The sequence below is a fragment of the Diorhabda carinulata genome, chromosome 2 (genome assembly GCF_026250575.1).
Source record: "Diorhabda carinulata isolate Delta chromosome 2, icDioCari1.1, whole genome shotgun sequence".
In the NCBI taxonomy this organism is placed as follows: Eukaryota; Metazoa; Arthropoda; class Insecta; order Coleoptera; family Chrysomelidae; genus Diorhabda; species Diorhabda carinulata.
In genome coordinates this window covers 20,918,681-20,938,490 of record NC_079461.1, presented here as the reverse complement: position 1 = coordinate 20,938,490, position 19,810 = coordinate 20,918,681, and the positions used below count along the sequence as shown (strand labels likewise).

The following is a 19,810-nucleotide window of genomic DNA, read 5'->3' as shown; positions in this document are numbered from 1 at the left end:
GTAGAGGCTGCCACTAACTCCGTTTCTGCTTCGGATTCTGTCGTCTCAGACAACTCTGTGGCTTCCGGAGTTTCGATCTTTTGTTTTCGAGTAGATGCTGCCACTATCACCGTTTCTGGTTCGGATTCAGTCGTCTCAGAGAACGTCTCAGACACCTCTGTGGCTCCCGGAGTTTCGATCTTATGTTTTCGAGTAGCAGCTTCTACTATCTCCGTTTCTACTTCGGATTCAATCGTCTCAGAGAACATTTCAGACACCTCTGTGGCTTCTGAAGTTTCGATCTTATGTTCTCTAGTAGGAACTGCTACTATCTCCGTTTCTTCTTCGGATTCTGTCGTCTCTGATAACGACTCAGGCACCTCTGTGGTTTCTGGAGATCCGATTTCATGTTCTCTAGTAGAGGCTGCCACTATCTCCGTTTCTTCTTCGGATTCTGTCGTCTCAGAGAACGTCTCAGACACCTCTGTGGCTTCTGGAGTTTCGATCTTATGTTCTCTAGTAGAGGCTGCTACTAACTCCGTTTCTGCTTCGGATTCTGTCGTCTCAGACACCTCTGTGGCTTCCGGAGTTTCGATCTTATGTTCTCTAGTAGAGGCTGCCACTAACTCCGTTTCTGCTTCGGATTCTGTCGTCTCAGACACCTCTGTGGCTTCCGGAGTTTCGATCTTATGTTTTCGAGTAGATGCTGCCACTATCCCCGTTTCTGGTTCGGATTCAGTCGTCTCAGAGAACGTCTCAGACACCTCTGTGGCTCCCGGAGTTTCGATCTTATGTTTTCGAGTAGCAGCTGGTACTATCTCCGTTTCTGCTTCGAATTCTGTCGTCTCAGAGAACGTCTTAGACACCTCTGTGGCTTCTGGAGTTTCGATTTTATGTTCTTTAGTAGAGGCTGCCATTAACTCCGTTTCTGCCTCGGATTCTGTCGTCTCAGACACCTCTGTGGCTTCCGGAGTTTCGATCTTATGTTTTCGAGTAGCAGCTGCTACTATCTCCGTTTCTTCTTCGGATTCTGTCATCTCAGAGAACGTTTCAGACACCTCTGTGGCCTCCGGAGTTTCGATCTTATGTTTTCGAGTAGCAGCTGCTACTATCTCCGTTTCTGCTTCGAATTCTGTCGTCTCAGAGAACGTCTCAGACACCTCTGTGGCTTCTGGACTTTCGATCTTATGTTCTCTAGTAGAGGCTGCCACTAACTCCGTTTCTGCTTCGGATTCTGTCGTCTCAGACAACTCTGTGGCTTCCGGAGTTTCGATCTTTTGTTTTCGAGTAGATGCTGCCACTATCACCGTTTCTGGTTCGGATTCAGTCGTCTCAGAGAACGTCTCAGACACCTCTGTGGCTCCCGGAGTTTCGATCTTATGTTTTCGAGTAGCAGCTTCTACTATCTCCGTTTCTACTTCGGATTCAATCGTCTCAGAGAACATTTCAGACACCTCTGTGGCTTCTGAAGTTTCGATCTTATGTTCTCTAGTAGGAACTGCTACTATCTCCGTTTCTTCTTCGGATTCTGTCGTCTCTGATAACGACTCAGACACCTCTGTGGTTTCTGGAGATCCGATTTTATGTTCTCTAGTAGAGGCTGCCACTATCTCCGTTTCTTCTTCGGATTCTGTCGTCTCAGAGAACGTCTCAGACACCTCTGTGGCTTCTGGAGTTTCGATCTTATGTTCTCTGGTAGAGGCTGCTACTAACTCCGTTTCTGCTTCGGATTCTGTCGTCTCAGACACCTCTGTGGCTTCCGGAGTTTCGATCTTATGTTCTCTAGTAGAGGCTGCCACTATCTCCGTTTCTTCTTCGGATTCTGTCGTCGCAGAGACCGTCTCAGACAACTCCGTGGCTTCTGGAGTTTCGATCTTTTGTTTTCGAGTAGCAGCTGCTACTATCCTCGTTTCTGCTTCGAATTCTGTCGTCTCAGAGAACGTCTCAGACACCTCTGTGGCTTCTGGAGTTTCGATCTTATGTGCTCTAGTAGCAGCTGCTATTATCTTCGTTTCTCCTTCCATTTCTGTCGTCTCAGAGATTGTCTCAGACACTTCTGTGTCTTCTGGAGTTTCGATCTTGTGTTCTCTAGTAGAGGCTGCTATTATTTTCGTTTCTTCTTCCGATTCTGTCGTCTCAGAGTTTGTCTCAGACACTTCTGTGTCTTCTGGAGTTTCGATCTTGTGTTCTCTAGTAGAGGCTGCTATTATCTTCGTTTCTTCTTCCGATTCTGTCGTCTCAGAGTTTGTCTCAGACACTTTTGTGTCTTCTGGAGTTTCGATCTTGTGTTCTCTAGTAGAGGCTGCTATTATCTCCGTTTCTTCTTCCATTTCTGTCGTCTCAGAGATTGTTTCAGACACTTCTATTGCTTCTGGACTTTCGATCTTATGTTCTGTAGTTGGGGCTTCTACTATTCCCGTTTCTGCTTCCATTTCTGTCGTCTCAGGGAACGTCCCAGATACCTCAGAGGTCTCTGGTGATTCAATCTCATGTTTCCGAGTAGCAGCTGTTGCTATTTCTGTTTCTTCTACTATTTCTGTCGTCTCAGAGAACGTCTCAGACACCTCTGTAGCTTCTGGAGTTCCGATCTTATGTTCTCTAGTAGGAGCTGCTACTATCTCCGTTTCTTCTCCCATTTCTGTCATCTCAGGGAACGTCTCAGATACCTCAGAGGTCTCTGGTGATTCAATATCATGTTTCCGAGTAGTAGGTGTTGCTATTTCTGTTTCTTCTCCCATTTCTGTTGTCTCAGAAATTGTCTCAGTTATTTCATTAGTCATCATTCCCGTTCTTCCATTTTCTTCTTCTCCATGTTCCACCTATAAATCTGTTATTTCATATTTTGTAAATTCCTCTAATGAGAATCAATATTACCTCAGTTAACACTGTACCTCCTGTTCTTATCTCGTTCGAGGTAGTTTCTTTCGGTTCGAAACTTACAGCTACAGTTCCTTCTATTATTTCGATAGTTTTTTCCAATTCTTCTTCATTCGTTGTAACCTCGTTGTCAATTTCTGCCGAAACTAAGGAAAATAGCGAATTGTATGTTCGTTCATTCCTGCAGTTTCCGTTAACAGTGAAAATAGAAGAGAAAGGAAGATAGAGAAGATGGTCACTTTGGTTCCAATATCCTTGGAGCTTCTAAAACTCCCATTCTTTCGGAAAATCCAAGCATATTTCAATCGAGTATTTCATGATTATAAGTATCATTCGTAAAAATTTTCGTCATGTTTTTCGTTCTTTTATCACTTGTTTATCCTCCTGTAGCTAGAACTTCATATCTAGTATTAACTGGATGAGTGTAATCGACGACATTCTCATCAAAAGTTTTTTTTTTCAACTACTTTCAGACTTACTTGATGACTTTCAGTATGCGTAAAATTTTCTTCGTCGCAAATGTCACATACAATAGTTTGTGACACATTGGCTGACGAGAGATGGTTCCTTTCCCGATCTTCAATAACAGTTATTGTTCTAGGGGATGTATTTGAATCATCCTTTTGGAAATCCATTTCGCATGGAGCGCAAGATAAATCTATGACATGAGTTTGTTCTATACGAACATCACTCATTGTCGAAACCTCTTCGGTTTGTTCTTTTAGAGAAAATTTGAATATTTGTTCTGTTTTAGATTCGTATCGAGTGTTTTTTGGATTTGTGTAGGGTTCTAGAGTAGTAGCAACAACTTCTGTTAATATCGGTAACACAATTGGAGGTTCTTCGATTTCTTCGTATCCTATTTTATCTTGTGTTAATTCTACTCTAATATGTCGTCTTATTTCTTCTAAGAAGAGAAAAACAAAGTTAGAATTATAGCATAGAGAAGACAAGAAAGAAGTTCAAAGCGAAGTAAAAAGATCTGATGATATTTGATACACACCTACTTTACTATGATAAGTGGTTCCCAAACTTTTGCTTCCGTCAAACATGTCTTCTTCTGTTGTTATCACTTGTTGAGTTGTATCCGTTTGCATCTCACTTTTCGATGTCGGTAGATCTCCAATAGATATTGTACTTTCTTCTTCCCAGTCTTCGTCATGCTCTAAAGTACTTGAAATTTGTTTAGGCCATGCAATGGAAACAGTTTCCAATACTGATAACGTTGCGACTTCTTCATTGATTCCTCCCAAAGTAACTTCTGCTTCTGTTGAAGACATTTCTTCCATTGGTGATGTTACTGACATTAATTCTTCAGCTTCTTTTGTTATTTTTGTGGACAAGTTAACACTCTCCAAAAATTTGCTGTAGTTAAGTGTGTTAAGTTTTTTATTTTCTCCAGGTGTTTCTTGTGATATAATATTAGTATTAGCAACAGCTGTAGTAGAAATTGATCCTTTCGTCATGATTCCTTTTTCTGGAGCTGCGCCTACGCTGGTCCCTACTTTTTTATGTTTCTTGGTAAATCCAGGAAGTAGTCTTTCATCTTCTTCAGGTTCTGATGTTTCTGTTGTGAATTTTTCTATTTTGATTATGCCTTTTTGTGTTTTAATATTAGTACCAGCAACAGCTGTAGTAGAAATTGACCCTTTCGTCAACATTTCTTCTTCTGGAGCTCCTCCTACGCTGGTCCCTACTTTTTTATGTTTCTTGGTAAATCCAGGAAGTAGTCTTTCATCTTCTTCAGATTCTGATGTTTCTGTTGTGAATTTTTCTATTTTGATGATGCCTTTTTGTGTATTAACATTAGTACCAGCAACAGATGTAGTAGAAATTGATTCTTTTGTCAACATTTCTTCTTCTGGTGCTCCTCCTACGCTGGTAACTACTTTTTTATGTTTCTTGGTAAATCCAGGAAGTAGTCTTTCATCTTCTTCAGGTTCTGATGTTTCTGTTGTGAATTTTTCTATTTTGATTATGCCTTTTTGTGTTTTAATATTAGTACCAGCAACAGCTGTAGTAGAAATTGACCCTTTCGTCAACATTTCTTCTTCTGGAGCTCCTCCTACGCTGGTCCCTACTTTTTTATGCTTCTTGGTAAATCCAGGAAGTAATCTTTCATCTTCTTCAGGTTCTGATGTTTCTGTTGTGAATTTTTCTATTTTGATGATGCCTTTTTGTGTATTATCATTAGTACCAGCAACAGCTGTAGTAGAAATTGACCCTTTCGTCAACATTTCTTCTTCTGGAGCTCCTCCTACGCTGGTCCCTACTTTTTTATGTTTCTTGGTAAATCCAGGAAGTAATCTTTCATCTTCTTCAGGTTCTGATGTTTCTGTTGTGAATTTTTCTATTTTGATGATGCCTTTTTGTGTATTAACATTAGTACCAGCAACAGATGTAGTAGAAATTGATCCTTTTGTCAACATTTCTTTTTCTGGAGCTCCTCCTACGCTGGTACCTACTTTTTTATGTTTTTTGGTAAATCTAGGAAGTAGTCTTTCATCTTCTTCAGGTTCTGATGTTTCTGTTGTGAATTTTTCTATTTTGATGATGCCTTTTTGTGTATTAACATTAGTACCAGCAACAGATGTAGTAGAAATTGATCCTTTTGTCAACATTTCTTTTTCTGGAGCTCCTCCTACGCTGGTACCTACTTTTTTATGTTTCTTGGTAAATCTAGGAAGTAGTCTTTCATCTTCTTCAGGTTCTGATGTTTCTGTTGTGAATTTTTCTATTTTGATTATGCCTTTTTGTGTTTTAATATTAGTACCAGCAACAGCTGTAGTAGAAATTGATCCTTTGGTCAACATTCCTTTTTCTGGAGCTCCTCCTGTGCTGATTTTATTAGTACTGGTAAGAGATATCGTAGAAATTTTTTCTTCCTTTGACGTCTTCGTTTCTGGAGCTGCAGCAGTACTGATAATTATTTCTTTGTGTTCTTTCGTGAAGCTAGGCATCAATTCTTCATCTTCTTCAGGTTCCGCTGACTGTTTTGAGAATCTTTCGACTTTGCTAATGCCTTTTTGTGTTGCAGTATTGGTACTAGCAACAGCTGTAGTAGAAATTAACTTTTCCGTTGACATTACTTCTTCTGAAACTACAGCAGTGCTGACAGATATTTTTTTATGTTCCTCGGTGAAACTAGGAAGTAATTCTTCGTCTTCTTCAAGTACTAGGGATTCTGTTGTGAATTCCTCTGTATCGCTATTACTTTTTTTTGTTTTTTTTGTGGTTTCTTCAGTCCTAACAGGTTCTCGAGTTATTAATTCCTCCCGAGATTCAGTAATAGAAGTTTTCGTTTCTTTTTGCATAGTTTCTGGAAAGTTTCCTTCCGAATTCGTCACCTTTCCTATTATAGTATAATTTTTCCATTCTGAAAGTGAATTACCTCATTCAAATAAGATTAGAGTCTGAAAGTACTCATAGAACTTACGATTTTTTGTTGTTTCGTCCATTTCGCCAATTGTCGAACCGATTCCTTGATTTCCTTCTACATTTTTTGCACCTTCTTCCATTTCTATTCGTTTTAACGTGGTGGTGTTTTCTAGAAATATCTTTATTATTGTTATTAAAGAACTTACTCGATATACAGGGTGTTCCGGGACTTGATGCGAAAAATTCGGGAGTGACTAGGTGGAAACGATGCTGCGACATAAAAAAACGTGTCTCAAACGACCCCCCGTTTCTGAATTATAGGCTTTTGAAGTTTCGAAATCAGAACTTATATTATCTAAATTATACAATCGAAAATTAATGAATGAAATAAATTAATTTAAATTACTATTTCGTTCCGTTCATTACGACTTTTTATATAAATAAACAAATAATCCTTCCTAAAAGTTATTGAAAAGAAACGATGTAAATAAACTGCCTGCTCAAATAGAAATTTATATAAAACAAACACCAAACGAATTCCGGGTATTTCTAGCGTACCTCAAAGTCGCCGCGCTTAAGCTGAATTTTAGAATTCCATTACATCTAGGCAGGACCGGCTCCAGAGCGTTGGTTACAATTATTTTCTTCGGAATGACTCTTTATCGCTTCTCTTGGTATGTACAACAATCTAAAAATTTTTAGATTGTACAGATTGTCCCTGTAAAAGTTACGGAATATGAAACGAGGCATCCCTAGTGATTAAATCTCATGTTTTATGTCGTTACTCCCGAATTTTTTGCATCAAGTCCCGGAAGAATCTGCATAAAAACTATTTTTAGTAATAAAACACAACTTTGGAGCGTTTAAAACACTAACCTTGTCCTTTATATCTATCGTGTTTTTTTGTTTTAGTTCTTTTTTCGTGTTCGTATTCTGTGATTTGTGATTGTTTCGATGTAGTTTTTTTATCGCTATAACTTATTTCTGGAACTACGTCTTCGTAATTAACATCTTCGACAATTTTCGTAGATTCTTCTGTAATGAAATTCGTATAAACGAGGATACAAATTTTACAGACACTTAAATGTAGTTTCTGGTCTATTAAACTTTACTATTTCCCAATAGTCTCGGTAGACTCAGATCTATGGGGCTACTCCCATGTTTAGGAGCCTACTGTATACTTTGTTGGGGGAAAACTCTGCTGTCTGGATCGTTTTGTTCCAGTAAGTTTACTATTTAATAGAGTTATGATGGTTCCGTTGTCAATTTTTCTATTTTGATTATGCCTAAATGGAATGCCACCAAGTTCTACGGATTTATCCCACATAACTTTCGCAGAATGTGGCTTAGTATTATCTTGTATCAAAACTCGCTTTTGGTCAATTAAACCTAGATATTTATTCAACAAAACCTCATACATGATATCAGATGTCCACTATATACCTCAGAATTGATGGCTCGATCATTTGGAACAATTTCGAAGTAGATTAAATCTTCATTATTCCACCAGATACACAATAAGACTTTACGCACTCTAGGGCGACATCTGGTACCTGATTATCGTTTATCTAACCATAAATAGCGGATCTACGTGGTTGGCTTTCGAGCTGAAGATCAACCCAAACCTAACCCCCAAAACAAAAGTCTAAAAATTTTTTATGAGAATGTGAATTTTATGTAAATATAAATAGCAGAGGTCCTTTCACAAATTTTTTCCCTTTCAGCCAAATTATAGATCCGCCACTGCTAATCACTGATCTTTTTATACGAGGGTTGGTGTTTAAGTTTTCAGATTTGGCAACATTAATATGAATACGTCAAATATGACGTTGTCATCATAAAGTTTGACATTTGACAATTTCTGTGACAGCCAGCTGTGAGTAAACTGATATTGCACGTGACATACCGTGAGATGGATACATATTTGGGCATTAATTCCAGTCGAAAAAATTGAATATTGCATGGAAATTTGTCTGTTAAAAAGATTTGTCAATCGCAAATCCAGCAAAAGTTATTCGCGCACGAAGTATTTGGTCGCTTGTATTGTCGGAATAACTGGACATTTTCCCCTGGACATTTTCCCACCGTTCCATTAGAGCATCGTAGAACGGAATTTCGAAAATATTTTGCTGGTATTTATGGAAAATAACGAAGAGTAACCAAACCAAAAGACCGTTATAAACAAACAAACCCAACGTTATGCTCTAACGTCATACGTCAAAATCACGTGACAAACGGTTCTTTTCTATTGGCTGACAAGAAAAAATAGAATTCGAATGTCGAAAGTCACCAACGGCAGACCGATCAGTAAACAGAGACGTCAAACGGCAACATTGAATAGTTTTATGCATTTCAATGTTTTTAATTATTGTAACAGCAAAAGTCAAAGACATCGACAAACGGCTTTAAATGGAAGCCTAGTAACACCGACCCTTTGTAATAAATAACCCACCTGTGACATGTTTGGTTGCTTTTTTTGGAAATCCTATGGTTGTTTCGGTAGTTCGTATACTGGCATCTTTCGAAACTTCTTTCAATAATTCGTCAGCTTTGGAAAACAATTTTTCTCTTCTATTATTATCTTCGACATCTTCTAATAAATCGCTGATTGTTACTGTACCAAGTATCGCCCGGTCAATCGTCATGGCATCCTCAATTAAATCCGTATCATTTTGAATAGTTTCATCAGTATTAACTAAATCATTATTAATAGTTATTGCATCATCAATACTGTATTCTTCTTCTACAGTTGTTTGTTGGTGTCTAATTGGTGTTTCATTAGTTAACATTTTAGTAACAAAAGTTAATTCGTCTTTTCTTGTTGGAGAATTGTCTTCGTTAATCGTAGCTTCGGTATTAATAGTAATTTCGTCAATATTAATGACTCCTGTTATAATAACTTCTTCGTTTTTATATCGTTCCTCGTTGACAGTTGATAAAGGAACAAAATACGCAGAAGAACTTGTTGATATCATTTCATTTTCTTCTGAAATTTTGTAAAGAAAAACTATTAAAATAGTTACTACCGATAAAAAACTTTGTGCATCTGTGTAAAGAGTATTTGAAAGAATTGGAAAGGAAGAACGTACAAAATGGGCCAAAACTTTTGACCGGTGATGTATGTAAATAGATTTTGTGGCTGACGCTAATACACGAACATTAATTTATGAACGAGAAATGGTTAAAAAAAATTTGGAAGATACAGGAATTAGTTACAGCTGATTCAAACATAGATCGCATCAAAGATTAAAATGAAAGTTTGGATATCTTCAAACATAATTAAATTGATTTTTTCCATCGATTCGTCACTGTAAAAGACATTTGAATACATAATTATACTCCAGAAACAAAGATACAGTAATTATTCTGAAGAACTAGCTTATAAAAAAGTAAAAACCGTTACAATCGACAAATATTCAAATTCAAATTTCGTTCAAAAGTCAAACCAAATCTTATCTCATAAGTTCCAACACTATAATTGAACGAAATTTTTCCTATACTCAACTTACCGATCGATGTTGAAAAAGTAGATTCTGAAGTATATACAGGATGATCTACGTAAGTTTGAGCTGTGTATTCTGTAGGAGCTGATTGAATACTCATTCCAGTATTTTCGGTAGAGCTTGTCTCAGTAGTTTCTTCGTTAGTTTCATCAGTTTGAGTTTGGATATGTTTAGTAGAATCTACAATGATGTATTTTTGACTGTTTAATAATTATGGTCCTCATAATTACCAGACATAAAAGAATATACACGGTGATTCAAGTTTAGCAACGTTGTGTTTTATTTCATTTTATTTTTTTACATTATTTTAAATGAAACACCCTATATTTCATTACATATTTGGAATCAGCTTGACTTCCCCATTATAATAATATAGTATTGTGATGCGTTCTACGAGGTATTTAAAAAGTTATAACCAATTTTCCATAAAAGTCAAAACAAATTTAATACCCTGTATAACGTTAGAGAAATCCAAGAATGAAGATCTGTTACTGCCTAAAGTTTTCAATAGTAGTGAAAATTCTGAAAAATTATTTATTTCAATAATATTCATTGTATCTTATACAGAGTGAATCAAAATTTTTATATATTAATTTCTTGGTTTTTTCGAATAAATCAACCTGTATCTCATGTAACTACTACTAGTACTACCAACGTATTTCTTTTTTATCAAATTTCCTATGTCTAAAATTATTAGTTTTCGAGATATTTCGATTTTTCTGTGTAAAACAATGATTAATTACATATATCTAATCATGTAATAATTAATTGTGTGTTGACATTTTTAAATTGGTGTTTAGTACTGTAGAAGTTGAATTGCTAATATAAAGAAAAAATGTGTAGATTACAGGCACGAAACATTCAAAAGCTAACCTCTAAACTCTACAGTACCAGACAGCAATGATAAAGTCAGTTTTTTATTTAAAAAAAATGTAACTTTGATATGGAACACCCTGTAAGATTGTAAATAATTTCAAAATATGAATACCAATAATGGTTATAATCCCTCAAATTTTTAAATTGTTATCTCAAAGGAAACAAAGTTGGCACTGAGCTTTATCTCGCTAATCAATCACCCTGTAGAGAGAAAAATATTTACATTAGTTATTTGAAAAATGGGAAAATACGCGTAAAAAACTTGAGATGAAACTTTTTTGAAATTCGTTTGTTGTAACTAAAAAAATAATATAGCACAACGTTGCCAAACTTCTAAAAAAGTATATGGAGTTTGGGAAAATTTTAAAATAGTGAGGTTATATAATTATTTTCGTATAAATGTTTTAATTAAACGATGAATATTGTGGTATACGTTTTTTGTGAAACTTTCTCTGATGTAATTTACCTGTTTCAGTAGTTCGTTTTAAACTTTTCGTAAACATTTTCCGCCAATTTTTATTTCTTCTTTTCGTATGGTGCCAAGCTGGCCAAGAAAAATCAAATTTCGTAGTGTCTTCCCTTTTTTCTAACAAATAATTCGAATTTTCCGATACGTCGTAATATATATTTTCCGGGTGAAATTCTACATATAATTTTGCATGCTTTGGCCTAAAAAACGCCTCTCCGTATCGTTTCTTAACAAACGCTTCCGCTTCTTCTTTTTCTTCTTTCTCGTATTTTCTCCAATTCTTCTTTTTCTTCTTATCCGATTGTTCTCGAATTTCGAACTTTTTCCCGTTTCGTTCATCAAATCTAACGTATTATTCACAATGGAAGTGAATCCATTTGAATTATCCATTGAAATATTATCCACAACATCCGGGAAATTGTTTGTTGCTCTCTTTTTTCTTGGATAGTTTCTGTACACTCCATCTAATATACTTTGAATTTCGTTAACTAATTGAAGGTCTTGTTCTAATGATTCTATTTTCAAATTGACAGATTTGCGGTTTTTGTGAGGTAAAACAGCACTTATTGACTAAAAATCAAAAGAAAAACTCAATTAAAAAAAAATCGCTACTAATTTTTTATTTGTGCAGTAGACAAGCTGTATATTATATGATTTTCCATGGGTTTTCGACGTGGATTAAATCAACAGCAATGTACCGATCAACTCGCTTCGACTTTTGGTGATGGAGCACCATTTCGAGCTGTTTTTCCAATTTCCAGGATGAATTTCGTGGAGGTCGTCCATAATCGGCTGTTGTACCAGAAAACATCGATGCTATGCATTAGTTCCATCAACATACATTCAATATTGAAGAAGATTTGGCTGCCCAAAAAAGATTTATTCGCGTTGGGTATTTCTAAGCAAATGGTCGTCTGTTTTTTCCATTTGAGCAACATAGAACTGTCAATTCTGAATGCTATACTACCAATTGTTCGAAAAAAATCGAGGAAACCAATCAAAGAAGACGACTCATTCTCCACCACGACATCGCGAGCTCCCACACAGTTTTTGAACAGTCAAATCATCGCTTCAATAATTGATACAAACGCAAGCAAACAGAAAGAAATAAAAACTACGAAACCTCGTTAAAAAAATTTTCTAGGACTTGAGCAAGAGGACAATCCGTAGGATAACACCGAGTTATGTAGCTTTAGAGAAAGACAACTCGTATTAAAGCTATTTCCATCGAAGTGCTGCAAAACCAACAGCTTCGAAGACAAGGTTGTATACAAAACAAGAAGATTTCCGAAATCTCCCATAAAACTAGGAGAAAAAAGAGACATGACGCTAATTACGATGAGATCCTTCGGGATTACCAGAGTGTGGTGGAATGATCTGTCCAGGTGTCCCTTCAAACTAACTACATGTCAAATTATGTCAAACTAGAAGAAGATAAATTTGGAAGTACTTACCTGGTTTAGAACTGTTGCTATCGTAGTACTTGCTAGTACATTTCCAGTGCTTAATATGACTGTAGGATTAGTAGTACCAGCTGTACTACTTGTTATATTTTGGTAACCTTCTCTAATCGATTCACAACTTGGTGCAGTCGTGTAATTGATTGACGTTGGAGGTAAACTTGTTTCAGTTTGAATACTGACATTGATTTGGTTTTGTAATAAAGTAGTACTGGTGAAATTCAGTCCATTAAGCGTTGTATTATCATTTTTGGAATATTGTACATTAATTTTTTCGTTAGTGTTAATGGCGCTCTTAACGGAATCTTCTGAAACACCAACCACTTCTTCAGATGATGGATTCAAACCCGGTAACGATTGTATATTAGTTATTTTAGTTTCTATAATATTCTCAGTGGTACTAGCATAATCAATTGCTTCTTCAGATGATGGGTTTGAAGCTGAAACAATTGGTACTGGTTGAGTAGTACTGCAGTTGTCACCTGGTTCTTTCGGTAACGTTGTTATTGATGATGGCGTAGATGTCGTGTTAGTTATTAAATCCGATACGGTTTCCGTGGTATCTGTTCTTGAATCTGTTTCGTTGAAATGGTAAATCTGCGGTCCGGAATAAGTGACATTATCTTCGTTCGATATTGTTATATTTTCTTCGATGGGTAATTGTAATTTTTGTAACTCATCCAGCATCCTTTCGGTTTCTTCGGAACAATTCGACGAAACTGATTTTTTTTCTTTAATAAATGGATTGAAATTCACGTACTAGGAAATAATTATAATATTGTGAAAATGATAATCGAATGCTGGTATTACTTACTTTAACATTATTTTCGTTATTTATATCTTCTATTGTGACCGTATCATCTTCTTCAACATCTGATTCTATATCGACCGCATTACGTTTATTTTTATCAATAACGTTGTCAAATTTACTTAAAGGATATATTAAGATGCCAGGAATAATTTTATGTTTAATCGCGTTTGTGGTGACCGCATTTTCAGTAGTTTGAGGGACTGCAAATTAATTATAATTCAATCTAATGAAACTGATAACTTACGATAAAAAAATAAAACAAAACAAGCAATAGAATACACGAGGTAAGTTTCTTAAGAAAGTTATATTAGATCCGAACATTAACGAGTAGCAAACTTATGGCTTCCATCACTAAGACCCCCTTTTTATTAGGTTTTATCAAAATCCCGCATCAGATCATTGAATTTATTATTTCCTAAACATGTTAGACAAGCTATTCATTAATTTTTATTTATCGTAGACCACGCGTTCTTCTCTTCACTTCGAGAATAAAAGCCTTCTTCAATTACTTGATCTTTTCCACCAAATCGTTACTGCGTTTCTAATTAGTGCGATCCAATTAAACCAATTTCGTTAATTATGCTTTTATCTGAAATTATCGACGATCTGGATCACCTTGGAGTCATCCAAGCTGCTGTAAAAATTACTTACTAGCAGATTACGGAGCGTTATGAGGTAAAGGAAAGGAAAAAACAAAGATGCATAGCTTCATTCAAGGTTAAGGCAACTAACCTTTTGCCAGATAACAAGTTATTTGACTAACGAACAATGGAGATCTGTTCTCTTTAAAGGCGAAAGCAGAATATGTCTGCATGGTAGAGATTGATGATTTCGAATGTATAGAAGACCTGGTGAACGTTGCATTGAAGCAATAGTTGAAACTGGGAGATGAACGGCGAATCGATACATTTTTAGGAGATCCCGTCGTTTCGAATGTCAGTTTCATTGACGAAAACTTCATCAAATACTACAGGTTACATTAATCCTGTCGAGCATTTACGGAATGAAATTTCGGACCTCGAAACGGCGATCGTTGAAGAATGGGAAACGAACTCATTTGATCATCGAAGAAGCTATTCAAAAGATGGATTTATAACAAAATTATAAAGAACGCACATAATTTTAAAGTTTGATCTAATGCTTTAAAGCTAGAGACTCACAAAGAACTCCCCAATTTTAGCGCTAGAACGACCAAAGGAACTACACACAACAAAGCCTCTCCAACTTGCAGAAAGAACCAAAAAAAACTGTATCGGTCAACTTACTTGGTTTTTCTAAAGTATTGGCTCCAATATTACTATTAATTCCTTTCACATTAGAACTGGTACTATCCGATTCGTATACAATACTGCTGGTAATTGCGCTGACGTTTATAGTACTGGTATCGATTGAAATATTTTCAGTACTGACACCTTCCGGTATGTTCCTGGTGGTATTTTCACAAGTTACATTCGAACTACCGAGAGAGAATGTAACATTTACAGTACTATAATGGATATTTATGTTATTAATTTCATTATTTCCTTTCGCTTTACCAAATTGGACAGTAACTTTATCAATTATTTCAGAAAAAGTACTGGTTGCAACATACGAAGGTACGATGTTAGTAGCTGAAGCTTGAGTTACTATTGGTTCTGTACCATTTTCATTATTAGTAGTACTAACGTTGTAAGTAGTACTGATGTTATTCAAAGTTGTATTTTCACAGTTTTCTTTACTGTTTGAGGTAGCATAAGTCAAAGCTAGAGTAATAGGTTCTTCTTCTGTGTTATTCGTATCGCAATTTGTAACTTTTTCATTGGAATCTGTATTAGTGACGTTATTTAGTTTAGTTATGTTCTTCTTTGATCTAGTATTGCCTGATTTATTTGTAAGTTGAAGAGACGACGTCGGATTTCCAGTCTAAAACGTTTATTTCGATAATAATAAACACTCATTAAGCAATAAAGTTCAATTAATTATGATAAAATAGTTGTTTAATTACTTTAAAAGTTGAGTTATCCACCTGGGAATCCATAGAATCATCGTCGTAGTATTGTAATTGGGTATCTTCTTCTGGTACTTCCAATTTTAAGCGCATTGTATATTTTTCCTTCAGTTCTACTGGTATATCCTTGTGAGAAGATGTTGTTGAAGAGTTTAACTATAAAAGTAAAATGATTCACTTTCTCAAACCTTCCATGAATCGAGTTTGATATTATGATGAATCAAAGTTTTGAGGTTTTTGAGTGTTTGAGCCCATGTTCAAGAAAGAACGCATGTTAGATCCATCTGTAATCTCAATCGTAGAACACGGTGATGGTTTGAGGATGTTTTGGAGACCTGGTAAAAATTGAAGGGATCCCAACGATCCCGAGGATTCCTCAAAGCTGTACGAAGAGTATTTGAATGAATTAGAAAGAAAGGAAGTCTGAAATGCTTCTTTGAGAGGCCCAAACATGTGAAAATCACATGACGATAAATCTAGACGAATTTTTTACATGCTCAGTTACTTTGTAGGGTTCAGCCTCGTTCATAGAGGAGCATCGCCTTGCGGATTGGACAATCTCGACTTTAACGTCGATTCTTAAGCTTAATCTGATCCAATAGATCGAAGTAACGAGTTGTATCGATGATATATCGTCCACCAATCAAAAACTTTACATTTCTTCTTCAAAACAAGTTCGAAAGAATGGGGAAACTCGAACTCACGTCCTTGGTTGAATCCGTTGCACATTTCCTCGAAATAAGCAAAAAGTTTAAAGGTAAATTAATGTCGTACTCAACAGAAACCTCTAACTCATCGTAAGAGCTGCTAAATTAATGCCGGACACTCTAGGTATCGCCAACCAAACTTAGAGCTAACGCCAGATAAAACAGAAGACATAAAAGGAAAATTCAATGTAAAAGACACAATTGTTAGCTTACTGAAGCAGTAAGTACCTAGGCGTTCGGTTAGACTCGGATCTCAACTTTTAAAAACACGTTTAGAAGTCAATAGAAAAAGCGGACAACTCTGACAAGGATAATGCTAAACATTGGCAGTCCTAGTACAACTAAGAGGAAAATCCTTTCGAACCATTGCAAAGTCGGTAAGAGTCCGACATTACCCGACAAAGACGCCAGTTACATTTGATTGATCCTCGTAAAAGTGAATTTTTGTATTAAGCCGACCTCGTATTTAACTAAATTGGAAACTCACTTCATTGGTTTTCGTAACGTTCACGTTCATAGATGTGGAATTATTCAAATTAGTGGAGCTCTCAATATCATTATTCGTAGTAATGTAATTTACGTTGTTAGTTGTATTTTCAGTTGTATAATTTGTAGTGCAATTTTCCACTTTCGCAAACATTATTGGCACATACGTGTATTTATCTGAAAACATTCTATTTTTAACAATGAAATTAATGATATTTTTAAACCTCGGATCATCATCGATATTCCTCTTGGCCAAATTGTTGTTTATTTTCTTCTTCTGGTTCCTGAGATTTATATAAGTAGAATGTCGTTTTCTTCTTTGATTGTTCACGAAATTCTGAAAACAACGTTTCGTCTCCAATTTATCCAGCATGTGATTATTAGAGTATTCAGGATGGTTCATTATTATCAATTTTATCGATTTCCACGTGTCGCTCATTCTTTTCGATGTTTTCTTCTCGAGAAGTTGTTTTATCTTATCTTGGATTAGAGGAATTTCGTCAAAAATTGAGAATAATTCTTTACAGTTTGATATTTCCGCTTCTAAAAAACGTACAGAGAGATCATTAAGTTGTGAATTTAATTAAAACAAGTAAATATTATCCTAATTCGAAAATTTCATGTGTTCCACGATGATTCTGCATGGAAAACAGAGGTCGTGTGAACAGGACAACAGAAATCAGTAGTGCCAAACGTAAAATCAGGAATAGAACACGCGCTCCACGATGAATCCCCATGGATAATTATCGATCTAGTGTGAAAATTGGAAGGAAGAAGGAAATATCCTTCAGGAGGACATTGATCAACTGATAATTGGTTAATTTGAAGATCGCGGAGCTGCAAAAAAAGTATGAAAGACACAGGTCGTGTGAACAGGACAACAGAAATCGTTTATCATCGATAAGCGCGATTCCAGTAGTGCCAAACGTAAAATCAGGAATAGAACTCGCGCTCCACGATGAATCCCCATGGATAATTATCGATCTAGTGTGAAAATTAGAATGGAGAAGGAAATATCCTTCAGGAGGATATTGATCACTTGATAATTGGTTAATTCGAAGATCAAGGAGTTTTACAAAAATAACGAAAGATACAAGTCATGTGAACAGGACAACAGAAAACGTTCGTCAACGTAGTATCACAAGTATGCAAATTAAGATAAATTTTTAATGGGTGTTCGGGTTTTTATGACAATAATAAGATTTTTAATACCTTTGTTCTTTTCATTTTCTAACCTATTTTCGCCATTAACCAACTGATTATTTGAATCAGCCCAGTTTCTTTTATGTTTTATTTGTTTCCTACTCGGTTTATGTCTTTTTTCAACAAAAAAATATCCTTTAGAAGGTCCAAGTTTCCTCACTACATAAATATCATTATTTCGATCACTATTACTAAGTTTATCATAGTTTTTCTTATTTTTTATGGAAATTTGTGACTTCTGAACGTTGTTAACGTCAGTTTTAACCCTCGATAAAGGCCATACGTTGTGACTTTCAAACGTTTCCGGTTTTTTTTCCGATGCCACAGTTGAATCTTCGGTCTTAACATCGTTTTTGTTTGAATCGCTGAATTCGACGACATCTTTGAAATCTTCCACGTTGTTGAAACTAACACGTTTCGAGATTGCGTCCCCTGAAGTTGATAAGATTGGAAGTTGTCCTAAGATAAGTATCACCACTATGTAACTGAAATATAAATCGAATCATACATAGAATAAACTTAACAGGAATAACACGTCAAAAACAAGAAATTTGAGGATGGTTTAATAGGAATCAACGGAGTTGGTTGATGTAATCTAAATTTTGAGCTCCGGAACAGATATGGAAAGCTTTCTTGATGAAAACTTCTATACCAAGATATTTTTTCTGAACGAACAAACACTTTCAAAACATTTAAGATAGTTAGTATTATGGTTATAAGGATTGAAAGCTAATTTAAGAACGAATTTTGTAGTGAAATTCTTCTTCTATTTAAGTTCATCGATCTGGGTAGAATATTGAATAAAAAAATAGATAAATAACTAGAAAACAAAGTAAAACTTAACAATATCAGAAAAAAACGATGGGTGCACTATTTGTACAAATTTCCAATGAATTCCTTTAGATTTATCAAATAATTTATGTATCTAAACACATACATTTATTTATTTATATTAATCCATCTTGTACTTACAGGTTTAATCCATGCAAATGCATCGAAATTTATCATCTAGTACCATAAATATTGTCATCGTTATATACTTAAATGCGGTATCATAAACACCATAAACTTTTTCAAAAATGTATATATATTTGTATAAACGTCAAAGTCAATGTCTGACTTTTGAAAAATATTATATTATTCCCATATCAGTGAAAACTTGATGAATTATATCCGCGTGGATTACAGTTAGCGTCTGTATATTACAAAAATAGAGACAAATGTCATCAATGACGTCCATTTTATGAATTTGTACTAATATTACAATCTAGATGTCCGCAGGTTTTTCTAGAGGCAGAACGTTAAGATACTCGCCACTTCGATGGTTGAACCTTTTCTTTCTTACGGAGCCTATCGTGTGGTGGCCCTGTGCGAACAAAGTTAAGTGCCTCGCGTACATCCCCAATTAGGATCCTACTGGATCTTCCACCTAAAGATACAAGTCGAAGCTATAAGCTATATAAGCAAACTGGCCTTACGACAAACTGGTTTCAAGCTGCAGATGAATGCTGAATCATTTTGATCAACTAATGATTCTAGCCCGCTATACTACACTAAATGATGAAGCCACCTGATATATGGATGGCTCCAGGATGAATGGCTTGAAAGGAGCAGGCTTCAGATGTGAACTTTTCTGGTCCAGGGAACATTCCAAACCGAAATATTTACTGTAAAACATTTTCCATAGTTATTTACTCATATTTTCATTATTTTCTTCTATTATTATTCCTTATTCTTCTAATGTATCGTTTCATATTGGAGCTAACCTTGATTTGCACCAAAATCAGAGAAAAGAATACGTAAATCATATTGCCTTAATGTGCTTATTAATTTTAAAGTTTGGCAACACTGTTCGTAATACTAGCTGTCATATTATTATCATATTATGTTATTATGTTATTTTTTTATCACCCCTAAATATTTTCACCTGTTCTATTTTTGTTTTCATAGTTATTTACTCATATTTTCATTAATTTTTTTATTATCATTCCTTATTTTTCTTATGTTTCGTGTCATGTTGGAGGTAACCTTGTTTTGTACCAAAATCAGATATAAGAATACGTAAATCATATTG

At 35.4% G+C, this 19,810-nt stretch overlaps 1 protein-coding gene across 1 annotated transcript; it reads right to left on the bottom strand.

Moving 5' to 3' along the window:
• Window positions 1-13: 13 nt before the first annotated feature.
• LOC130903873 (mucin-4-like) lies at window positions 14-19,421 on the bottom strand. The gene is made up of 20 exons (XM_057816232.1): window positions 19,405-19,421; window positions 17,746-18,221; window positions 16,535-17,076; window positions 15,338-15,496; window positions 14,619-15,255; window positions 13,357-13,553; window positions 12,537-13,301; window positions 11,540-11,652; window positions 11,080-11,426; window positions 9,744-9,917; window positions 8,687-9,220; window positions 7,111-7,269; window positions 6,293-6,403; window positions 3,860-6,232; window positions 2,854-3,002; window positions 1,737-2,798; window positions 1,383-1,616; window positions 987-1,310; window positions 207-440; window positions 14-103 (listed from the first exon to the last, which is right to left on the bottom strand). Exons 1-20 carry the CDS (start codon window positions 19,419-19,421, stop codon window positions 14-16), a joined length of 8,697 nt encoding a protein of 2,898 aa, XP_057672215.1.
• Window positions 19,422-19,810: the final 389 nt, after the last annotated feature.